The sequence below is a fragment of the Corvus hawaiiensis genome, chromosome 19 (assembly GCF_020740725.1).
Source record: "Corvus hawaiiensis isolate bCorHaw1 chromosome 19, bCorHaw1.pri.cur, whole genome shotgun sequence".
Lineage (NCBI taxonomy): Eukaryota > Metazoa > Chordata > Aves > Passeriformes > Corvidae > Corvus > Corvus hawaiiensis.
In genome coordinates, this window is record NC_063231.1 from 263,364 (window position 1) to 287,369 (window position 24,006).

The 24,006-nt window shown below is 45.6% G+C and overlaps 3 protein-coding genes across 9 annotated transcripts in view; 1 reads left to right on the forward strand and 2 right to left on the reverse strand.

The window, feature by feature from the left end:
* Window positions 1–48: 48 nt before the first annotated feature.
* Window positions 49–11,796, reverse strand: LRRC45 (leucine rich repeat containing 45). Of its 4 annotated transcripts, none has more exons than XM_048323742.1 (17): window positions 11,334–11,796; window positions 10,514–10,575; window positions 9,537–9,607; window positions 9,038–9,216; window positions 8,202–8,330; window positions 7,495–7,607; window positions 6,912–6,970; window positions 6,717–6,794; window positions 5,638–5,773; window positions 5,272–5,349; window positions 4,986–5,097; window positions 4,744–4,814; window positions 3,767–3,859; window positions 3,081–3,173; window positions 2,065–2,238; window positions 1,825–1,972; window positions 49–1,434 (listed from the first exon to the last, which is right to left on the reverse strand). In XM_048323742.1, exons 1-17 carry the CDS (start codon window positions 11,626–11,628, stop codon window positions 1,238–1,240), a joined length of 2,088 nt encoding a protein of 695 aa, XP_048179699.1. In that variant the 5' UTR covers window positions 11,629–11,796; the 3' UTR covers window positions 49–1,237. The 4 variants fall into 4 exon arrangements, with proteins under 4 accessions (XP_048179699.1, XP_048179697.1, XP_048179696.1 ...); XM_048323740.1 differs by having other exon boundaries at window positions 2,065–2,235; window positions 11,150–11,466; XM_048323739.1 differs by having other exon boundaries at window positions 11,150–11,466.
* On the forward strand, window positions 11,488–14,760 carry CENPX (centromere protein X). 2 transcript variants are annotated; one of them, XM_048323761.1, is made up of 6 exons: window positions 11,488–11,571; window positions 11,649–11,700; window positions 11,780–11,833; window positions 12,110–12,198; window positions 12,334–12,644; window positions 13,933–14,760. In XM_048323761.1, exons 1-5 carry the CDS (start codon window positions 11,533–11,535, stop codon window positions 12,346–12,348), a joined length of 249 nt encoding a protein of 82 aa, XP_048179718.1. In that variant the 5' UTR covers window positions 11,488–11,532; the 3' UTR covers window positions 12,349–12,644; window positions 13,933–14,760. The 2 variants fall into 2 exon arrangements, with proteins under 2 accessions (XP_048179718.1, XP_048179717.1); XM_048323760.1 differs by lacking the exons at window positions 12,110–12,198; window positions 12,334–12,644; window positions 13,933–14,760 and having other exon boundaries at window positions 11,780–12,061.
* Window positions 12,830–24,006, reverse strand: part of ASPSCR1 (ASPSCR1 tether for SLC2A4, UBX domain containing) — a 40,166-nt gene continuing 28,989 nt past the window's right edge. For all 3 annotated transcript variants that reach the window (XM_048323744.1, XM_048323743.1, XM_048323745.1), the window contains 4 exons: window positions 19,080–19,131; window positions 18,299–18,368; window positions 17,784–17,971; window positions 12,830–16,417 (listed from right to left, as the gene is read on the reverse strand). In XM_048323744.1, coding sequence (XP_048179701.1) covers window positions 16,404–16,417; window positions 17,784–17,971; window positions 18,299–18,368; window positions 19,080–19,131 — 324 coding nt within the window. In that variant the 3' untranslated portion in view covers window positions 12,830–16,403. The remainder of the gene's footprint in view (window positions 16,418–17,783; window positions 17,972–18,298; window positions 18,369–19,079; window positions 19,132–24,006) is intronic.

Sequence of the window (24,006 nt, forward strand, 5' to 3'; positions counted from 1 at the left end):
GCCCCACCCTCCACATCAGCCAAACATTCAGTTTGCCACTCTCCAGTGTTAATAGCAAAATGCAAAAGTTCTTTATTAAAAAAGCAGAGCAAAACCCAAAATAAAAAATCATGAACACAAAGCAACCAGTCCACACAGAAACTTTCATTTTCCAGGTGTTTCTTAAAATACGTACTCTAAGATACGTTCCCACCCCAGACTCACAAGGTTCTCCCTCAAGGCTCTTAAGACTGCTGGCCTGACAGCAGCTCCTGCTTTCTCCAATTCAGACTCTCGTAACCCTTGCAAGGACTTGTGCTGTCAGGAGAGGAACCACCTTCTCCCCTTTGTGCTCTGAGCAACTCCCCAGTGTCACGCCAGAAGCATTGCTCCTCTCCAGGTTAAGGCCATAGCACTCAGTTCTAGGAGCCTGAGAAGCCAGGAGAACAGTCTTGCCATTTGCCAGTGAAACTAAATCCTGTTGCAATACTGGCCACAACATCTTCACCTAAGGGCTGCAGTTCACAGTGAAGAAGCACAGATGTTGACAGCTAATCACCCACTCACCCTTTCCCTGACACTCAGTGTTGTGTAAGTAGAAGCACGGCCAAAGCCCAGCTTTTCATGTCCCACAAAGACATGAACAGCACTGCACCCGAAGCCCTTCCGTACAGCTGTTTCTGTCTATGCTGAATGTGTGTCTACTGCCCACCAATACAGTGAGAGCCACAGCAGGGAGGGGTAAACAAGCCAGAGAGGGCCCTGTCAGACTCTGCTTCTGCCTGCAAACACTGGGTGAAAAAGCACAGGTGGGTAATATCTGGTGTTTCCAGCAGTTTCAGGATCCCATTAGCAAAGCAAATCGCTCTGGCCCACAGGGAACTATAAACACTCCTGTCACATTTTATCACATTTCTCTGTGAACAGCCCTGGCACCCAAACAAATGCTGCAGCAGGACCCTGCCAGGGAACACACAACCCCTCCCCCAGTAATGAGTAACCCCCTGAGCCGATAGGCTATGGCAGTGCAGGGGAAGGGGCTCCACATCATGGACTCAGACCCACGAGCCTGAACAGCTGTTTCCTCCTCTCCTTTACGCTGTCAGGAAGGTTTCTGAACAGCGAGAGCGTTTTTCTGTTTGCAAGCCTTTGTGTCACCCCACTCTGATAAAACTGTCCCATTTAGGAAGAAGGAGTTCTACCTGAGTTGGTCACCCTTTCCCTGACAGCAGGTATTTGGATCCTTTAAGCCACGCTCTCACTTTCTAGAACTGTGGGTTCCCAAGGGAGATCCTTGCACATATGCCATGATGGCATTCTGCAAGAAACTTGCTCGCTGCGCCTCCTCTTCCCTCACCCTGGAGATCTCGGCCTCCTTCATTCTCAGCTTCTCCAGCAGCAGAGAGATCTCACCCTCTTTGTCCAGCAGTGCTTCACGGTGATTACTGGATAGGGCTGTGAAAAACAGCATTAGAAAAGAAAATCAGGGTATCCCTAGAATAAATAAGAACAAGCCAAAGGCAACGGAAGTGGCATGGTCAACAGGGACAAAAGAGAAGCTGCGTTAAGTCAACATGGGAGGTTTTGCACAGCCAGCATGCACACTTCACTGTGCAGGAAATCCAAACATCTTGCTGGCTGTGCAGCTTTGGGTGGTCATCTGAGTCTTGGTCTCTATAAAATGAGGACAGGAATCCCTGTATCTCCCTGGATGGAGAGTACAACTCATAGGTGTATACACAGGCAGGAAACACTGCTGTCACTACCTGTGAGCACAGCTCAGTTCCAGGCCCAATGCAGGCTAACTCAGCATTACCATTTGAGAAGCATGAAAGGATCCATCACCTTTCAGTTGTCTTTCCAGAGCTGCAATCTTCTCTCTCAGCCCATCCTGGGCTGCGCGTTCAGCCTCCAAGTGCCCAATCTGCTCCTGTAATTCCACTTTCACCTTATTTAGCTCTGTCACTTTCTCCTCTTCCTTACTGTCCAGGTCCTGACACACAAAGACAAACCCATGAACAACCAAACAACTTCAGCAACTTGTTCTGGCCCTGTCGTGACTATATCTACTCCAGTCCCAGCTACCTGCTGAAGTTCATCCAGCCTCCTCCTGAGTCCATCAGCATACAGGCTCAACTGTTTGGCTTTGGCCTGGGCCTCAGCAACCATTTCTTTTTGCTTAAGGCAGCAGTTCTGAGCTTCATCCCTTGACTCAGTCATCAGCCGCAGCTTCTCTTTTAGGTGCTCTAGTCGTTGCTGCTGTAAGACACAAAGGAAAATGAAAATTAAACAGTCCCATTTCATTCCTGTGAAGGGATTCTCCCCTCTTTGTTCCTAATACAGTGAATCCTTTATTGAGTCAACTGGCACTGACAAGCACAGGACACAGCCCTGCTCCTTGCACTCAGGAGTGACCCCAAGCTGCTTCCTCTTGCCAGAGAGAACACTGACAGACTGAAACACTCAAATGAGAAACTGAGACAAGTCCTTGCCAGATGCACCGATGCCACCACCAGTGTTTACAACCAATGCTCTACCTTCACTTCCTCCATACCTCAAATGGCTCTGCAGCACCACTGTATGCAGCTAAGCAACTGCTGGGTCCCACACATCAAATTTCTATGTCTATAACTCAGTGAAGCATTTTCTTTTGTGATGTAAAAAGTAAGTAAATATTCTAATAGTTTTTGTGTATTTCCATCATCTCTTGTTCTCTTTCACAGGATATTAACTTCATTGCCATTTTCACAGAGTTCAATACTAGTGACTTTATTTATCCAGCAGCAGTACCCACCTGAAGAAATTTCTCAGAGTTCAGAGAAACAGGAGCACCCCATGAGAGTTGCCATTAAAAAGAATGATCAACATCCATCTGCTGGCTTCAGATGTTGGCAACTTAAATTAAATCTGCCATGACAATATCCACATCAGTTCTGTTACTACTGAAGACAATTAAAATCAGACTTTTCAGGACTCCTTCCTCAGCAATCACACCATTTGTGAGTCAGTGAAACCCAGAGAGGAGTTACTTAGCAGCTCCCCAAGACTAAAATATAGAGTAGGTAGCCAAACCACTTCCTTCCCACAGGTCTTGTCCTTACCTCCTCCAAGCGTGCCTGACTCCGGACTTTTATTAACTCCTCCTCTGCCTGACCTCGCTCAGTTAGTGCAGCTGCTTTGACTTGGCTCAGCTCCTGCCACAGAAACATGGAAAATCATTCCAGAGAAGCTGCACTGCTGTAACACTGACCAGAAAACATTAGCAGCTTCCGGTCACAGGCTACAATATGACACAGCTCTCCTCACTCAGGGGCAGCAAAAGCAAACCAAGATGACAAACCTCTCCTCACTCCAAGGCTGCTATTTAAGCTCAGTGTGAATTTCAGTTATATGAGGACAAGTAATGGGTAAAGCTTTCCAAAACAAGGCAGTAGGAAAGAGCAGTGCTGGATCTAGCTGGGGAAATATATATGAATAAACATGCTACTCTACTTGGGACAACATGGGAAACCTGTGAATTCCAATCTTGGTAACACTCTAACCATGTTCAACAGAATCCTTATTTTTGTCCAATCTGAATTTACAAGTTTCTCCTTGGAACCTTTTTCCTTAGCTCAAAGCAGTAAAAATAATTTCAGCTGGTATGCTGCTGTTTTCTGTTCCTCCTTACAGCACATGACAATCTTTACAAAGGTCAGCAGTGGAAGACTCCACAAAGCCTTCCTGGCAGCCTTCTCTTTGCACCACTATATGAGTGTTCAAACGTGCCTAGAGCACTTTTTCTCACCTCCTCCAGAGATATCCTGATGGCCTCCAGCCTCTGGATCCTGTTGTGCATGGAACGTTCACTGGCCTCCATGTGCTGTGTCATACGATCCACCTGCAAAGCAGCAGAAACCATTTAAGCAAGTGACAGAAAACCATTCCCATCTCCAGGCACAGCAAGCAGCAGGACCACTCATCATGATAGTGAAGCATCCTCTCACTGAACCACCACCTACCACCAAAGGAAAGTTCTTACCTCTCCCAGAACTCCACTAGGAAACTGTAATACAGATACAATCTGCCCTCTAGAAACTGGGAATTTTTAGACAGAGATCCCTCCCAGGCCACAAGGAAGATAAAGTCCAAGCTCTCATTGTCAAGTGGTACAAAACACAACAGATTCATTTTCTAGCTGTAAGGTTGGTAAAATCTTCCTGGCCTGTGTCTTTTCTTAAAAGATTTCGATATATTCAGAGAAATCTATTAGTATAATTTTATTTTGGAGAGATTTCAGACCTCAGTAAACACTGCAAAGAGAATTGATTGTAGTCTGTTGGCCTGTCCACACTCAGACACAACCCCCCTTGAAACATAGCAGAAAAGGAACTAGCATGCTGAGCCCCGTTAAAGGACTGCTTGTCCATAAGCGATTAAAACATTAAAGTGTATTCATTTCAGAAGCAGGAAAAGATTCTGTATTTGTAACTACCTCTCTGCACAGACCAACACAAAGGCCAGCCTCCCAGCCCCTCTTGTAGCATCACATACCACTCTGGCCCATACTCTCGAAAGCTAGAAAATCTTACTAGCTGGTAGAAAGTCTTGTGATCTCTTCAGCCAGGCTTTGCTTGAAAAAATGGCCCATTATTCCCACAACAAATCTGAGCCCACTAACTTTTTAACTTTTTTAAGAGCATATGACAGCAATGATCTCCAGTGGTGATGTAGGTCAGGACCAAAGAAAGACTAACCGGGATGCTGCAGAAACCCCATCCTTACCTCTTTTACCCGAAGGGATTCCATGTCTTCAAGGCTTTGTTTAAATCTTCTCTTCTCCGTTTCCAGACGTTCTGCAGATTAAAAGCAGGCATATCACAATTCTGGCATTCCTGCCACACAGCTGTACTCATACTTTTTCACCATCTCTGCAAACCCTTTCTCCTCGGCTGTCTGTGCTGTTGACTCAGGAACAGCGATCCCAACCACAGGTGTCCACAAGCTGTTTCTACTCCTCCACTCACCTTCAGCCTCCACAGCCCGCAGCTTCAGCTCCGCTGTTGTGTTGGTCAAGTCTTGTTTTACCTGGAACAGCTGATCCTGCTGAACTTTGCACTTCCTCTCCAACTCATCCACCTACACAAGGAAATTACCACCACAAAGGTTTTTCTTTTCCTGTTAGCAGAGAAAGTTGGCTGTACAGGACAACAAAGACACACACAACCAAGGATCAAAGTAGAGACCATATATATGCAGCAGATGTTACATATGTTCAAGTGCCACTTCTCAGACTTGGACTTGGTTTCCTACCTGGTTTCTCAGCAGCAGATTTTTCTCACTGGCAGCAGACAAGTCATGCAAAAGCCTGCCTTCCCGATCAGCACCTTCCTGCAAACAGAATCAAAATTAAAAACCTGTACTCACCCCAGTTCTTGCACTACCAACCATATCACACCCAGCTAAATCCAACCTACCCCATAAACACCACGACTCCTCTTCACACCTGGCACCCATCTACCTAATTTACACAAGAATTTTTTGTCATGGTGGCTTTAGCTAACCCACTAGTGGTAAAAATCATGCTTCCCTATTCCATCCAGCATGCCCCAAATTTACACAAACCAGTTATGACCTATAGCCCTGCTCTCAAACATAACTAGGACTCATCCAGCTCACCTGCTTTTGTTGCTGGAGCTCCCTGAAGTGGCACTCAGCCACACAGTTTTGTTCCTGTTTCATGGCATTCAGCAGCTCTCCCAGGTTGTGCACCTTCTGTTCAGACAGAGCCAGGGCAGCTTCAGTCATCTGCAGCCTATAAAGAGAAGCACTTTCCAGAGTCTTTTCCAAGGCAGACACTGCAGCAAGCTCTCTATGCCACCTGGTACAAGGTGCTAATATCCATCTGGCAGTGGATGAAATCAGGCTAACTAAATGAGGCATTTTTTTTGCTTCTGGGAAAAGGACACCATTGACCTTTGTATGCAGCAGCATCTACAAACAGTGACCTGGGGCTTCTCAGGGCCCAGTGTTCTGGTGCCCATTGCATTTGCCCTGCACTGTCTTCCACAAGCCATTCTCCCCACCCAGACCCCTCCAGGATTTGCCTGCTCTCACAGAACAAAGCCAGCTATTTTATACCACTGCAAAGTTGTTTAAAATTAGAGACAGATTTTTAAACATGAGTAGCAGAAGCAATTTGCTTATTCTGTCCAAGAGGGACATGTCCACATCACTGCATGGCATAGTAACACTGCCTTTACCTGGCAGAACTAAAGTAGGCAGGCTCAGCAGTTTGAAGTCTAACCACTGCCATGTGCATATGGCTCTGCATAACCTAACATTTCTTCTGAGCAGCTCTTCCTCATTCCTCCCAAGCCAGGCTCCTCAATACCTGCAGCGGTTCCCAGAGAACACTGCCAGTTGCCAGGGAAAGCAGGTACCGATTCCTGCCAGGCTGTAAACCATGCAAGGAACATGCCCTCTTCCCATCTGCAGAATCCTTTTTCCTTCTTCCCACCTTCTGTAATTCACTTTGTCTTACACCAATACACTGTAATTTTACTTAAAAGCAGGTTAACTATCTAGTGTGGCAAACTCAAAGGCTTTATCTGACTGTAATTTCTGGATATTACTGCAGAACTAACCAAAATAATAAGTCAGCTACCCTACACGATTATCCCCCTTCTTAGAAGCTCTGCTCGGCACTGCTTATACAGCACAAATAGTGGGAAGGCAAAGGTTCTCCTCCTCCATACTTGGTTTTCAGTGAATTCATAATGGAGTACTGCTCATCCAATGCATCCTGCAGCTGGCTGATTCGTGCTACAGACATTCTGCATTTGGGAGGGAAATAAAAGGAAAAAAAAAAAAAGTGGGTAATTTCTGCCAGGAAATGGAGAGAGCTCAATTCTGCCATCAAAGAGCAGAAGACATTTAGAAATCCAACTCACTTCTCACTCCTGGCTTTTTCTTCTTTGTGCTTGTCTACAGCATCCACAAAATCCATGAACTGTGAAGAAGGCAAAATTCTGTGAGAAAATGAATTGCATCAGCTACAAGCACTTACATTTCTCATTCTTCTCTTGCCAGCAACAGCTGAAGACATGTCAAGCCATTCTACTGGAAACAAACTGGAAGTCTGATGGGTTTATCAGCACACCTGAATAAGGTCATCAGCTATAGGGACTCTGCATCCTCAGGTGTCAGATGGAAAAACAAATCTCTAGGTTTACACCACTTGGAAAGTATCAAACCAATTGCAAAAGATGAAACTAAAGCACAAATAACCAAAACTCCTCCAGAATCCAGAATGTGTTCAGCAGGGATGTGTCCATACCCATACTGTCACTTGATTCCTAGGCAACCTAGCTCAGAGGAAGGACCCAATGTACTAAACTATGCTGTGTGCCTGCCCATAAAAATGCAAATGCAACTTCAGGTGCACAATAATACTGTCACTGAGTGTTCTGTGGGGACCTCAAGGGAAAGCAAAGGATTCCAGCTACCCCATTTGAACCGCCAACATCTGCTGACCTGCTTGTTCTTCTCATCCTTCAGACTCAAAACCTCCTTGCTGAGGATGTTCATTTGGTTCTGGGCCTCACTCAGGATAGCCTCACGGTCTTGGTTGTGATTCAAGGCTTGTTCTGATGCAGAGAGAGCAGGAGAGCATGCACAAGTTTCTAAAGCAACAGCACAGCAAGCACTGCTGGAAGAGACAGCACTCAGGATGACAACTGGCTATCAGAAGCACCAAGACAGTTGCCCTTCTCATGCTGGCCCGCGTAGAGAGAGTCCCACCTTACATCACAAGCTGGGATGGGATCAACGAGAGCAGTGTGTGTGGGGTAATCAACACCCCAGCCTCAGGAAAGATGCTCAGCTCTGCTGTGGGCAGGACAATGACATGATGTGCTGCATAAGCCACATCAAAACTTGGCTCATCAGAGGCAAACTATGAGGAAAAGTCTCAAATTCTCCCACATTCATGTGGCACAGCAATCTCTAATAACTCAATCCAAATTATTTTTTTGCTCTTGCTGGTGAAAGCGACACTTCCAACTTGACTAGCCCTCACTAAAGGACAAGAGGAGGTGACATAGAGCACTGTGGAAATGCTGTTGAGAAAGGGAGGAAAAGAGGGTTAGCTCTCTTCTGAAGCAGCAAGTGCCCTATATCCCCCAAGTGCTGAACTGGGAAAGGAGTTAAGTGATTCATTACTGTGCACACATCATACTTACCCACAGCTTTCAGGATGTCACCAGGAACATTATTCCCTGCCAGCTCGAGCCTCTTCAGGGTCTTGTTGCTGTGCAGGCAGTTCAGCAAAGCTCGGCCACCCAGAAGCCCAATGTTATTCCATCGCAAATCTATACAGAAAGCAAACTTTCACCACGGTAGTCACACATCTGCTGAAAACCACAGGGCTCAAGAGAACCCATGCTCTTTATATATCTACAAGCACGGTTAACTAATCCCAGATGGTCTTAGCAAAAACACAGGTGAATACTGTGTCCCCTTTGAAGATGAATGAGAGGGAGGGAAATTGACAAAGAAAGAAAGGCAAGATAAATCTTTAGGAAACTGCAGGAAGCCATGACAGTTGAAAATCTACACAAATCTGGGCCTCACATTTGGCTCTCACAAGCCTTCCTTCCACAGACAAGACCTGTGGATGAGAAAGAATTGGCAACAAAAGCTACATTTTCCTGAAGGAAACTCCACCAAAATTCCATATAAGGACAAAACGAGTGTGAAGTAAGTATTAAGAGTCTGTCATGAGGCATACCAACACCAACCACAAATAGGAATGAAAACCCTTCCTCCTCCACTAAAGACTGTTCTACTCCAAGTACACAATTCTTCATCTGCAGGTTTGGTTCCAGAGATTCCAATTATAGTTACCAGTCTCCAAAGGCCATGGAGTTGTGACTTCTCCCTGCACAAAGTCGGCAAAGCATTCCAGACTGATAGGAATTGGGAATGACACCAACCAGTTGGAAGAAACTGAAGCAAGAAACCTGAAGATACACATGGTGTTTTCATGCATATATGTACGTGGGCAAAGAACTCTTACCCAGCTCCTGAAGGCTGGTATTTTGTGTCAGTGCCATGGCCAGCTCTTCAGCCCCTTGATGGTTAATCTGGTTATTGCGCAGATCCAGACGCCGAAGAAAGTTGTTTGCTCTCAGTCCTTGGCAGAAAAAGGAGAAGCCCTCCTCCCACATGCCAAGGCTGTTCCATTCTAAGGTTAGGCTAGGGAAATCAGACAGGAATGGTGTTCGTGGAGTAAACAGACTGCTGCATGAACTTGAATGATATTTGGATCACGGTATGCCCGGTCAAACATCCAGCTCCGTGCGTGGACTCAATTTCAGAGAGCAGGATGCTGCCAGGGCCCAGCGTCCTCCGAAAGAGCACCTCCACTTTTCATGCCTTTACTTGTCCCACCCCTCACAAGAAATTGTACCACTTGGCATTCCTCCTACCCCAACAAAAAACACCCTCAACCCTTTTCAAATGTTGTGCTCCATCCGGCAAGAATAGCACAAAGAGAGGTATATATATTTTTTTACCTCCTGATGGATTTGTTCTCCCTAAGAAGTTTTCCCAAAGCCTCAGCTCCCATGGTTCGCAGGTTATTTCCCTGAAACAGAAGTCCCAGGTGATCAGTAGGCTAAGCCTGTCCCAGTCCACCTACACCACAAACACCACCAGATGCATCCCAGCTGTAATGCCAACTTCAGTTGGGCAAAGATGGTCCAAACAACATTTGTTTCACTATCAATCAGCCTTCCACAAAACGAAAAACCCTGGAGGAACAGTGGATCTATACACACGACTTGTCCTGTGAGGGCACCATGACTGAGAGCTTGCAAAAATCACAAGATTGCACAGGATCAGCACGGGCCATGATGGGACGGAAAATGGTGATTCTAGATAAGCATAACTATTGTAACACACTTCACCAAAAAGGGCTCTGTTAACGCTAGCACAAATGAGAAAGGAAGCTGTGATGAAGTTTGTGACTTCAGTGATGCTGTTTGTGACTGTAAATTCAAGGGAATAGCTGTATGCCAGAGGAATACAGACAGAAAGTCACTCCCAGTAGAGTGACAATCACATCTGAAGGCAGATGCTTAGTTCAAAGCCCAGGCTAATCGAAAGACATTGGCAAGCGAGATAAACTCTACAGAAACACAAGTAAAACAGCTAGTAACTCACTGATCAATACAGAAACCCCCAAAACAGCCTATACACGCCTCATCTGCCCAATCAGCAACTGACAAAAGATACACAGCAATAACTTCCTATCAAAATATAGTAACTAAATAAAAATGGATAAAGATGATCTGCAAAGTAACTTTGGAAAATTGTGACATGGTGTTAACAAGTCAAGGAATGAGTCACTTGAGAACAAAAACTTTACAGAAGTATGCATCTTGTTGAATAATCCTGCACCAGGACGGTCCAGTTCTATTTCTGATTAAGCCTGTGCTCCTTTTTCCTTCTCCACCACAGAACAGTCTTAATTCTGTTTGAACAGACTCACCTTCAGATCCAAAGATTTTACTGTGGTGTTGGAGCAAAGACCATGCAACAGAAGTCTTACACCTGAGTAGAAAAAAAAAAAGCTGTTTATTTCATCTGTGAAACCCTCTACTCATCCCAGCGTATCATCTTGTTAAACAGCTAGCTCAGGAGACGTGGCTGTGATAAACAAATTATTTGGTAAACTGCCACTGCTGCTGGAATAAGTGAGCCTGAGCTTTCAGGGCAGGAGACTATTTATACACTCTCAAAGAGGTGTCCGGGCAGAGAACTACAAATCAGTTTGTACACCTACCTGCCTCAGCCCTGAAAAAAGCCCACGTCTAGACAAGCTCTGCGGACACGGATGTGCTGCCCATGGGGCCCCCTCACTGCCAGCTACTTTAACCAGCCGGACTGTCCCATCCGTCCACGGCCAACAGCAGAGCTGCCCTCGCCGCCGGAGGGAGAACCGAGCGGTGCGTGACCAGCCGCATGGTCACGGACCGAGCACCTTCGCGGGCCTGAGATACGAGCGACCTCCCGCCCCGCCACCGCGCCTCGCTCGCCGCCGGAGGGAGAGCGGGCCCGCCGGCCCAGCCTGAGAGGGCGGCGAGGGCGGCCCCGCTTCGGGCAGCCGCTGCGGCCTCGCGCGCACCTTCCTCGCTCAAGCCGCAGTCGCCGAGCGCCAGCGCGGCGAAGGGCGCGGCGCCGGGCAGCAGCCGGCCCAGCGCGCTGCACGTCTGCAGCGAGAGGCTCTGCGCCGCCAGGTCCAGGCGGCCCCGCGCCCCGTTGGGCTCCCGCAGGCGCCGCAGCACGGCCTCCTGCGGGGCCGCGCCTACCGCCGCGCAAAGCCGCGCGTATTCGCGCCCGAACTGCTCCATGGCCGCGCGGGTTCCCGCCGGAACTGCACCCAGGCCGCGCGCGTTCCCGCCGGAACTGCTCCCTGGCCGCGTGCGTTCCCGCCGGAACTGCTCCCTGGCCGCGCGCGTTCCCGCCCGCCGCGCGCCTCCGGGAGGCGGGGCCAGCAGTGCGCGGGACATGGAGGAGCGGGACGGCCGCACCGGCGGCTTCAGGAAGGTGCGGCCGCTCCGGGCGAGGGGCGCTGGCCCGAGCGGCGAGCGCGGCTCCGCTCATCCGTTCCTCTCTCCGCGCAGGACACCGTGGACCGGCTTCTCCGCCTCCATTTCCGGGACGGGAGGACCCGAGGTACCGAGGCTGCGGCGGCGGGCGGGTCCGGGCCGCTTGGGCCTAGTCCCCGCCTTCCCTAAGCGCCGTGTCGTTGCAGTTAATGCCGACGCGCAGCTGCTGGTGGCCGAGTTGCTGAAGGTCTTCGTCCGAGGTCAGCGCGCAGGGCCAATCCCCCGCCCCAGCCTTAGGGCGATAGGCTCCCGCCTCCTCCCCGAGCACCTGGCCAACCTTCGACTCATCCCGTCCTGCTTCAGCTCTGCTGCCTCCTGCACAGCTGGAGTCCTGACGCAGCTTCCCGGACTCTTCCGGGGCGCTGGGCCACCTCCCTCCTCCCAGGACACCAGCCCAGCCCCCCGGACGAGACGCCCCAGGTGACAGCTCCCAGACCCGTCTCACTGCTCTTCCCTTTCTTTCACTTGGGCTGCAGAAGCGGCGGCTCGAGCAGCTCGGCAAGCTCAGGCAGAGGACCTGAAGAAGGTGGATACTGAGCAGCTGGAGAAAGTGTTGCCACAGCTGGTATGTAACTCTCGGCCTGAACTGCATGGGAGCAGGATGAGGATGTGAGCTGAAACAGCCTAATCCTCATCCTTTCGGGTGCTGTTTTGAGAACCCAGTCTGTGTCCTGACTGGCTTGCTGCTCTTTCCTTACAGCTTCTGGATTTCTAGAGGCTTTCTGAAGCACATGTCACCTGTCAGCAGACAGTCCTGACCTGACAGCGAACATGTGTCTCGGCCTCAGAGTCCAACTCTGGGATGAACAGTCTCAGCTCTTTCTTCGTCTGCCATTTTGCTTCTGTTTCCTCTCTCCTTTACCAAGCACAACACAGCCCAAAGGAACGATGCTGTCAGATAACGTTTTTGAGAAGAGGCTGCCACAGGCTTGTTTTGTTCCGCTGAGCACATACCTGGTTTCAATCTTGCTGCCCTACTCCCGGTAACAGAGGCCTGTACTTCACAGCATGGTAAGATGCTGTTGCTTTCTCATCTAACATGAGAATGAGGTGCTGCTTCACAGAGATGCATGGAAAGACTTAAAGGCTGGAAATACCATCCAGCCTTCAGGATCTCACTGCCTCAGCAGGCAGCTGTGACAGCAACTCTAGGTGCAGCTCCAAGCCTTTCTAATGAATAGGTCATTAACAGGAGCTCATTCACAGGCTCTCGCCAAGAGCAGGCAACTGATCTTTATTTTATAAATAAACAGTGTCTGTCCGTCACTACCTTCCAGTATTTCTCCAGGGCTGTGACATCAAAGAATACTTGAAACCTTTTAACCATTCAGTATTCTCCTCAGAGGCTGCTCCCCCTCTGCTATAAATTTGTTCTCACAAAGAAACATCAGTAAGTTAAAAACAAGTCTCCCCTCCTTGTGTAGGCTCTTTGCTGCAATTCATCATCAAAAGTCAAGTCGCTTCAAAGACTTGCAGCGTTTCCCCCTCACCCACCCTCTTCCCTAAATCTTTGTAGGACGAAAGGAAAAAAGGACAAAAAACAAACAGCATGTGTGAGAATCCCACATCATGGGACAGCCTGGCCCCTCTAGCAGCAGGGGGGCCACTGTGAAATAAGAAACCTTACACATGTGGGCAGGACCCACACAACCCAACTGGCTTTGCTGGGAAACGCATGGCTGGCTGCACAGAGCACAGCTGATGGTGGTGTGGCTTGGGGCCTGCACGCTCCTGCCGCTGGCACTCTGCAGGCTGTAGGATCAGCCATAGCTAGCAGTCCTTTTCTCAGGAACAGCTGTGACAGGCAGAGGCTCAGTAGGTCACTGTACACTTTGAGCTAGGAGCTATCAGGGTCATCCCTCAGGACACCAGCCACTTGGAAACCCCACAAAAATGCAGTTTTAGTACATATTCTGGTAACAGTACCAGCTTAAGCAGTCCCCAGCTCTCAGCACTGCAGCTTCTCAGCTGAGACAACTGTTCAGCTGTACAACACGTGCAATGAAGGAACTGACCTAGTTCAGCCTTCAGCCCCACAATCATTGGTTAAAAAAAGGCAATTACAAAAGTAAAAGCAAGTGATACTACCGTTGAATGTCCTAAAACCCTAGGGATGAGTTCACCTACTATAGCAGAAGCAATACTGAAACAAAACCAGCTCATCAGGTATCTGCAGGTACTGTTCTGCAGTAGGGCAGGAATCCTTGTAGCAAGTACCTTAGCGAAGAGGCCACAGTTTTAAATGTGGGGGCATCTTACCCCCTTAAAGAATTCACTCCTGCTTTCTTGCCTTTTCCAGTTTCAGATCCTCATCTCTGCCTCCAACTGAAACAGCAGTCCTAAAGTCGCTGCCCTAAAAAGGCTCAAGTTCCCTTCCCTGACAACACAGAGAAGAGAACTGCTGATGTGGACATCCACAGTAAAGCAGCAATTGAATAGCAGCAGCAGCTAAAAGTAACTCTTTGTATAGGGAAGGGGAATAAGACCTCTTGTCTAGCTATTGAAGGTAGCAATTTTTCATTCTTGTGGTTAAATTGGGTTTGATGCACAGCTGAGTTACACAAGGGAGGAGCATGGGCAGAACTGCCTGAGGGAACAGTCAGCAATGTAAAGCCCCTACACTTAACCCATGAAACTGCCCCAGGAATACTGGTATTGTTGCTTGTGTCCCTAAACTTGTTTTCCCATGTCAGGTGCTTGCAGGGGATAGTTATGGTGCTAACCCTTTACAAAAACTGACAGAACTAAAACACTTAAGCAAATCAGCTAAGCAGATTGTACTATTTGATGTCACCTGTGCCCTTCAGAAAAATAAGGACTAGCACATCTGAAGGCACACTGCAACTTCCTCCCAACCACACTGCTTCTGCATATTCTAATCCTGGGAACAAAAAACACCAGCACAGGTATTTCACTGCTTATCATTAGCAATAGCTCTTGGTTTCTCCACAGGGATATCCTGTATAAATTCAACAAGGCAGCTCTAGCTACCGTCTACCTCTGATTTGTGTGACATGAATAAGCCTGATAACAGCACCTGAACGAAGATACTGACAGTCCTATGGAGTACAGGCTCAGCCCACACTTAATCCTCTAAAGAGTAATAAACTTTATTATTTGAATGGTTTTTCAGGTCTGCTGTGGTATGTCTTTTATAGGCTGTCAAGTGGCAGAAGGGCTTGCTTTCCACAGGGAGGATTTAGTACAGGAGCTGTACACAGTGCTCTCCCATTCCCACTGCCAGTGGCCACACACGTTCCCTGTTTACCTTTGGGTGTCATATAAGAAATCAATCAACTTTTTTGCTAAAGCATTCTTTGCTCCTTCTGCTTTGAGTCTCCTTTTTCCTCTTCCACCTTTCTTTCATGCCTCCCCCTCCCTCCAAGTTTCTTCAAAGCATCTCTGTGAGCATTTGGAAGTAATTAGACCTGAAGGGAAATGTTGTCCAGGCAGGGAGACAATGACAAGTGCCAGGAACCCAGGGTGCCCTTTCTAGCCACTTTGAAGCTCATTCAGATGGTACAAAGCTCCATTTTGCTTTGTTGAAAAAAAATGGGAGGAAGGGAACGAGTCATGACAGGCGTATTGAAAAGAGAGCAGGTTCCTGTGAACTGACAGACATACCAAGTGCCAGGGCAAGAAACTATCAAAGGGACTGACCAAAAGGGCTCCCATGGCCACTCTGCTTTATTACATCTACAAATTGTGCAGATGCACACGTAGTGCAGGGAGGAAACAAGGAAAATGGAAAACACGGTATTACTGTACCATGGAAGCCCAGCTCTCCGCAGACCACTGATCCGTGGAGAAGACTTCAAATAAAACCCAGCACCATGACTGCCGTGCCACTACAGAGTTCATCTCCAGCATAAGGGCAATTCTAACCAATAATCATCCCCTTACGATGTCTGCAGGAGACAAAGATCCGGACTGGGCCTTTTCCCTGTACACTAACTGCGGTGCAGAGCACAGCTACCCTGCTCTGGGAATACTCAGGCCACCAATCAACTGTCATTTGAAGAGACCCTTTAAGTGGATGGTTTCTTCCTTGCTGTAATTAATTACTGATGGTAGTTATACACAGTGAAAATAAAACTAGAGCTTAGGGCAGAAACATGCTCAACAGGCATTCCATGAACTTGTATTCCTTGTTGACAAGATTCTGGCAACTGAACACAATACAAGTGCAGCAGCCCAAGAGCTTCACAGGAAAGGCTGATCTGAACTGGTTTAAGTGACTTAAATGCTTCCTCTTCATTCATTTTCCAGCCATCTATGTCCAGCATTATCAGCAGCACTAACCCTCCTCGCTAAGAAGCAGAAAAAGTCTTGTTCTAGGCACCACTTAATAATTATAGGTAAAGCTGAACCAGATTGTATCTTGCTGCTAGAATACTGGCAGCTAGACTCAAGTCATCTCTGAAGGTGGAACTGGGAGGAGTTGAATTTAAAAATACAGATAGGAACAAAGTCCTTTGCAGAAAGTATATAGGAATCATGTCCCCCTTAATTCTCTATTCTTATTATTTGCATGCAAGAAACCTTAAATTTAACCTCTAACCTTGCTTCTGTAGTCACAAAGACCACAAACAGGCCTTCCACTCCTCCACCAGGTGCAACTGACATCTGAAATAGCCATTCTCTCTTTATAACTAATGTTCATACAGATTAGATCTCTCCAGGGCCACCAACACATCTTACACATCCTTAGTGAGTTTGTGGAGAAAAGGGCACAGCTGATAGCTCGGTGATCCAGCAACCCAGGATGCTTCATCTCTTTCCACCTACAAAATAAACATGGTACCATTAAAACACATAACATGTAATTAGCACTTACTCATTTCTCAATAACATGATCTGGTAGCTGAGGGTTCTAGTCACTGCTGTGCTCAGGCAGCATTGGGGACCACAAGAGAGCACCTGGGGAGATGAAATGGTAAATACATCACAACTTTCAGAGCAGGGAACTTCATCCTTCATTTTCTTAACATGTGGCTTAGAGTATACTATTGACCTTTCATACCAGCTGTTAAATGGGAAACCTGCACAGGTAGGTGAGATGATATTTTGTACTTTATCCAGATAATCTTGGGAAACAAAACTATTTCAAGTGCAATGCTTCAAACATACTCCAGTATGGAAATGGGAAGCAGTGAAGATCCTGTTTCCCACTGCATCAGCATCTCAGCACCAATCTAAGCCAGACCAGCCACAGCAGGGAAACACACTGGCCCACTGTTTGCAGCCTTCACACCTTACCCTCTGCTTGCTGGAACTGATAGCCCCACACTATCTTCCAGAAACAAATACTAACATTCTCATCCAGGAAGTTAACATCTGGCATTATTAGCCAGGTGACTCCATATAAGAATTACTAGGTTTGTTGTCGTTAAAGGAGCTGACTGTCTCTTTTTTTTTTTTTCCTCCCTTTTTTTTCTCTTCCCTCTCCCCCCCCACCCCCCATCTTTGCCACTGCATCAAAAAGTGAATATTGCCAATTGTTTAATTCAGGAATTCTTCTTCTAATTACTTCATATTTTGTATAAAGTCTTGTCTAAAATACACACATAAGCCATTTGTTCTGGGACTAAAAACAAGGTTGCAGTTTTCTGACCAGGATAAAACAAGAGAAAAGTCATAATGGACACCTGGTTGCAATCTTAATTATGGAAAACCACTACTGGTTTGCAGTGAAGATTAAAAAAAGAAAGACCAACTAAAAAATTCAAGAGAAATAAAAGTACTAAAACAGACTACAGCAGCAAAAGGAAAGTTATGTCAAAGATATAACGGATTACATGGGCCCAGATTACATGGGTATGTAGAATATCCTGCCTATTAGTATTTGAACTACACTGGCAGGGATAAGAGCTCAGCACATCAAGCCCAGAACACAGTTTAAAATGCTGCAAGCATATGGTTTAGGCATCAGACTTCCCAATGTTCAGAGTCCGCATTCAGATACTTCTCCAGTGAAGGCTGAGGTTCAAGTCACAAACAAATTTGTGACTGACAAGAACCAAATGTCCTGCAAGCATAAACTGACATCTGCAACAATACCACCAATATACAACACGTTTGGCAGAGAGGAGACTGCCTTTTGGGGCAGCTCAGAATGAGCAGAGCTCTTCTCCTCTGATTCATTGATACCTGGAAGCTTCAGCCATTTGGGTATTTTCCCAGGGGCCTTTCTCAATACTTGTGGAGCTCCCTGGGTGCTGGCTGCTTCTGGTTGCTCAATAGTCTTCTTGTCACTTCCCGCTTCTGGTTCAGATAGGGATGGAGCCACTGATGCTAAAGTTGATGAAGCAGAAGGAACTAAGGATCTGGACAAACATCTGAGAAAGGAAATAAGCAAGTAGAATTAAACTTCATTTTTCATAATAGCCCCCTGTACCACCACCACCTTTAAACTTTTAAAGTTAGATTGAAAAGGCTCTTCTTTTTCCAATACAGAAGCACTAGTATTTACTTAAGTCACTGAAATCCTACTTTGCGAAGGACTCACAAAGCTGTGAAGTCAAGTATGACAGTATGATTGTTTCTGGAGAGAAGGAAGTCTTAGTATCTTTAAAGCACATTTCTTTGTAGTAAGATGGGCTCGTTTCATGCTTCCCATTCCTGAAATACTAAGGCATTTGCAACTCTATTCAGCCCCAACATACCTGGCTACTAATAAATCAGCTGCAGAAGGAGAAACTGCAGAGCTCAGCAGGTCCGATTTCAGGTAACAAGCTGTTTAGAAGTGAAACCAAATCACTTATTTGGTAACAGAGACATCAATCACCACAATATCACATAGCTCTCAGCTCAAAAAGTACCTGCTGTATACTTCAGTAAACCTACATCACCTTCCCCCAAATGACACAGGACATTACTAAACCATGCCAGTTTCTTTCACAATTCAGAGGTGTTCTATTTCATCATTCAAACCTCAAGATCTTGACATTTTCTTTCAGCGCTCACTGCATCTTAGAAACTTTTCTGTGAAGTCAGAGCATACTTTGGTCTCTGGGAGAAACAGGAATTCTAAGCATAAACCAGAGATGCCAAAGAACCAAAGATCTGTTCTACCATCTCCAGCCAGTCCACTACCACAGGAGGTCTGCAAAAGCATTTCATAGACATTTGTCTAATTAACATTCTGAACAGCAGGATTTTTTTTTCCTACAGAGTCATTCTTCTATCATTCTTGATCCCACAGCAGACAATGCCTACTCCCCAGCCTATCAAATCCCACAAAAAAGGTACAATGTCTACATCTGTGCTAAAGCTAACTGACCAAACCAGCTCTGAAGAGCTTTAGCCAGTCAAAATGGGGACATTTGCCAGCATTCTCAAGGACTGCAGTTTCTTTTGTCAGAGGAACTCTGCCAGTAAGGATGTAATACTGGGTCTACTACAGGAACTATACAGTCAGCTGAAGGAGAGAGGAAACGCACTCACCCCTGCACTCCTCAGATCCAAAATGAATGACAGCAGTTGGAAAAAGTTTAGCCTGCAGCAAAAGGGGATAAGAAGGTATCACTGTCTATAGATGCTTTCACAGTTCACTGTGAACATTAAAGGCAGGTTAGACAGCTACAGACAAGTTCATGTAGTTCAAGCCAAGGCCACTGAACCATCTGTAATTCAGGAAAACCTAAACTTGTGCAGAGCACAGGCCACTCAGAGTACAACATGAAGGAAAATTTTATGATCTGTTCTACCAAACAGGTGATGAGACCTCTACAGCAAGTGCTCACTGCAGCAACGCCCTGCCATGCCTTCTCCTCTGTCCCCATATCCCAGGCCATTGTATTGCACCCACATTCTGCACTGCTGAGCAGATAACATGAATATGATGAAGAATCTTCTAAGACCTGAGTGGCTGACAGCAAGAAAAGAAAAATCCAGCTATGCCCTCCCAAAATCTATTCTATACCACTGTATTACATTTACACCCTGTCTCTAGTTGAAATTTATCTAGTTTCACCACCTTTCCAGGATGAAGTATTTCCTTTCATGAATCCAACCTGAATTCCTAGTTCCTACTTATCAGTACAATTGCCATATTCAAATTTCTTTTTCTATCCAGTGGGTTTGGTGGTTATTTTTTTTTCCTTTTATTTCAATAGAAGTTCCTGTAATTTGTGTCCATTTCCTCTTGTCCTTTTACAGGGCACTACTAAGAACTCTGGCCCATATCCCTTGCTGTTTCACATCTATTTTACTACACACATTGACCCCCCAGAGCTTCTTTCTTCCAGGCTGAACAACCTTGACTATCTCTTGGCCTCTCCCCGTATGTCAGATGCAGGTCCCTTCATTATCTTTCGGTCCTTTTCTGGGCACCAGAAAAACTGTAAAATTGGACTCACACACCCCCGGTTCAACTAAGGAATCACAAATGCACCTGTAGGTATAAAGGAGGGACCTACCTACTCTGCCACCTACAGTGACCACAGTGTCACACCACACCTTCAAAAAAACTCAGTGATACATTACAAAGCACTACACCACCACATCCAGTGGTCCATCCAAGTGCTCCCAAGGGAAATGCAGAGCAAGAGAGTCAAAGTTATTAAATTTCATGCTAAAAACAGACACTACTGCAAGCTCAGGCTTAGATTTTGAAAAGGGTATGATACGCAGAAGATTAATGTGAGATGGCATAACCAGCTGTACCAGAAAGGATTCTGAAAAAATAACCATTGTATTTATTACCTGCATTATATGCCAGTATAATGCCTTATAAAGAATAACTAGCTGAAACAATTCTGTTAAGCTTTTAGGAAGCCTTGTACTAAGAGACGGGTAAAGAAACCTAGTCATCGTGGTGTAAAAGAGGCAAGTACCACTATAGCCAGAAACTGTACAGCAAATGTTAATTAATGATCTACATTCTCCCTGGCAAAATAGTAACACTAAACTTGTCACACTGATCCAATAAATAAATAACCAGATAAAAGCAAATCACTGCTCCACTCATGCATACTTGGGAACTGTGCAGGGCAGACTGACTGCTCTGGAGTTTTCCTGAGCCTCTGTTGCCACCATCAGCCCAATCTGGATACTGGAATGATGGTCCTTGGACCCAATCCAGCACAGCAATTACCGGAACTCAACAGAACCCTGATCTTCACAGAGGAGGCTATGGACTGCTGCCTAACATGGAGACTAGTAAAATTGTATTAACTGAAGGCAAAATGAAATAGCTTCACCTCTCTTCCTGCCTACAAGCTTTAGATCATCATATGGTATTACACATTTTTTGGACATTAATCCAGAGGCTATAGGAGACTGTCTGATGCAGCACAGCCAAGCACATCACGCTAGGCTGAAACAGGAGACATTTATCGCTCTACTCCAAGACTCAGCTCCTGCTAAAGCCCTCAGGCGAACTCACATCTTTGAACTGACATTTTAGCAAAATAATTCTTTATCAGGTCTTTTAACAATTCGTTCCCCAGTCAACAGGGCCTAAGGTTGCCTGCTCCAGTCACAAAGACAGCTCTCCATAAACTTTTTTAATTGAAAAGTACCAGACGTGGTTTAGAAACCCTAGAAAAAACTCTCACAAGAGCTTTGATGTTTCCACAGCATTCGTCTATTTAGGAAATGGGTGCCTTAAAAAGGGCCCCCCCCAACACACATACACTCAAGCCCTTTTACACACAACATCCTTTTCATGCCAGCTGCAAGATTGAAAATGAGGTTTTTGTAGTGTGTTAGTGTTGGAATTTTTTAATAACCTCCCCTCTCTTTTTTTTGCCTCCCAACCAATTATCTTGGTAAATAATTAACATTCTGAAGGAGATAAGTAAGCACAAAAACTCGGAGCTCAAAGCCCTTTAGTTCAAAGCCCTGCCCTTTTCTCTTCGTTTCTCTGCTGCTGCCACTGAAACTTCCTTGTCAATCAAGCTCTGGGCACACACATCAAAGCCGCATGTGGGAATGGCCCCAAGGGGTCAGAGAAAATTCATGGCAGGGCCTGTGTGAGGCACAAAGAGAGAAAGAGAGTGAGAAACACAGACCAAGAGCTAGACAGACTCACTCGACCAACAAACACACAGACAGACTGTGCCCCAATATAAACCTCTACCCTATTTACTCACAGGTCGTCAAATAACCATAGTTCTCAGTTTCAGGATCCACGTCCACAACCATTTCCCACTGCTGGCAAAACATCAGTCCAAATGTTTCAGTTCAAAATCTTAATTGAAAGAAACTTAAAGGAGCTAGATGGCAGCCCTCAAGTACACAGACTGTAATGTCCTTCCCATGGCTCCTTTCCCTGCATCCTTATCCTTTCCTAGGGGTCAGCCAACACAGAGTTCCCTCTTGCCAAACCTCCATCCAGTAAGTTATTTTTCTTCAATTCAAACAGACTACTGGCTCATGCACAGAACACTTGGTCTAGCTTCTTTTGTGTGGAACTGTCAGGTACCACCCCAATCCCAGCACTCCCTGAGGGTTCAGCACAGAAGGCAGCTAGCTACACCTCACCCAGGAATTCTCTAGCCAGTCACTGGCAGGACCTAATGCTGTCACAGAGTTTTTATCATCTGTAAGTATTTAAATCAGCAGCAATTTCACATTAAAAAATAAAGGCAGGCCAGTAGAATGATCCCACTGTTCAAGGACTGTCTTAGCATAAAGATGAGAAGGTTTTAATAGATTCTGTCCAGGAAAACATATGAGGCCAAAGTCAATGCCTTTAGCATTCTCTAACACGCCTAAGAATGTAACGATCAAACACTAGACATGTTGAGCTTTTGACGGGGTACCCTTCCTCGGACTAGGGTAAGAGAGCAGAGGAGGCTGCTGTTCTGCTAAGTTCTTTATTTCATAGTCTCACAGCTTTCTTGAAGGCAGAGTTCGAAGGGGGTTACATGATAAAGACAAGCAGCAACAACAAACAGCAGGCAGAAAACAGCTGCTTCTTCTATATGCTCTATATATTTTTTCTTACAGAAGTGTGGATTATATTTGCTAATTGACCAGTAAGAATAATACACGATTCTAGTTTTCCTTTTTCTAACTTATCCTGGTCTAACAGTCGTAAGTCTTACACAAGTGTTACATAGGTATTACACAGATTTGCGTATACAGTTTCTATCAGTTCTTACTGTTTATGTGAACACACTATCTAAAAAATGTGAACAGTGTAATTCTATCTATATTTTGTCTAAAGTAAAGGATTCTGTGAAAAGGTAACACTGCTGCAGCAAGAACTGTGTTTAAGGTCTCTGCTGCAGCTTTTTAATGTTTAAGGCACTCAGCATATATTTCTACTAAAAGTTAAAAAAAATCTATATTTCTATTTCACTTTGGTGTGGCTTCACGTATCTCAACTTGTCTAAAGGTTTTAATTCAACCCCTGTGCTTTGGCTTCCCTCTGGGCCTGAATCCAGAGGAGCTTTCACTCCAACATAGACAGACCATCACCGAAAAACTGTATTCTCAAGTCAGCTGTTCTAATGTCTGCAGTTGTTCTAATGTATCTGCCAATTTCTAGAAGAACGACTTTGCAGTTCTTCACTTCACTGCATAGGGTTCTTACAAGAACATCTGTCAATCAGAACAGATTTTGAGAACTTTTAGAATCACACTGAGCCTGCCAGACTGACCAAAAGAATCAAAGGATGTTTGAAACAAGTAACTCAAAAAGCTCCACTCACTTATATGCAGAAAATTACTACAATAGGACTGAGCCAACAGCCAGTTACTACACTCCAACACCCAGCATTTCTCTTCCTTGCTGCTTTGATTTCCAGCCAAAGAAACTGCCATTCTGACTGGGGAAATAGATGCTATTAATCTATTGAATTATAATGTTCAAATCACACTGCGCAAGGCATATTTACAACATACAGTCAGATTTACTACACCAACACCTAGAAATTCAACTGAAAATAGTGTTCCATTGTGCAATTACATAGATGCGATGTAAATAAAAGTATTTTGAGTTTGTGGGTTGGTTTTTTTGTGGCTTTCCTTTTTTGTTTCAGTTTTTTGTGGCTTTCCTTTTTTGTTTCAGTTTTTTGGGGCTTTTCTTTTTTATACAGACAAAAAATTGAGACCTAAAGAGATTAAATAACTTATTCAAGGTCACACAGGATGGCAGCAGCAGAAATGAGAACTAAGCACGTAAGTCTCCAGAGCCCCATCAAAGATCATAATCACAGGACAGCTTTCTTCTGAAGGGATTAAAAAGTCACTGAGGCAAGGAGAAAAGAAAGTCAATGTCCTGCCTATTACCTCCTCATTTAATAAGCATCATGCCAAATGAACTGTTCCTCAGATTTTAAAAAGATGTAACACAGCTTCATCCATTTACTTAGTTACAGTTGCAGAAGTTTAAATGAAAACTTTCTATTTCAGAGATCTG

What these genes read in the sequence shown, in the direction of transcription:
- CENPX (XM_048323760.1), top strand. Translation starts at nt 11,533, where the DNA reads ATGGAGGAGCGGGACGGCCGCACCGGCGGCTTCAGGAAG. An exon ending in GCACCGGCGGCTTCAGGAAG is followed by an intron (nt 11,572 to 11,648) that starts GTGCGGCCGCTC and finishes CTCTCCGCGCAG; the next exon opens with GACACCGTGGACCGGCTTCT. An exon ending in CCGGGACGGGAGGACCCGAG is followed by an intron (nt 11,701 to 11,779) that starts GTACCGAGGCTG and finishes GTGTCGTTGCAG; the next exon opens with TTAATGCCGACGCGCAGCTG.
- LRRC45 (XM_048323742.1), bottom strand. Translation starts at nt 11,628, where the DNA reads ATGAGCGGAGCCGCGCTCGCCGCTCGGGCCAGCGCCCCTCGCCCGGAG. An exon ending in GAGAACAAATCCATCAGGAG is followed by an intron (nt 9,217 to 9,536) that starts GTAAAAAAATAT and finishes TGATTTCCCTAG; the next exon opens with CCTAACCTTAGAATGGAACA. An exon ending in GCGGGCTGTGGAGGCTGAAG is followed by an intron (nt 4,815 to 4,985) that starts GTGAGTGGAGGA and finishes TTTAATCTGCAG; the next exon opens with AACGTCTGGAAACGGAGAAG.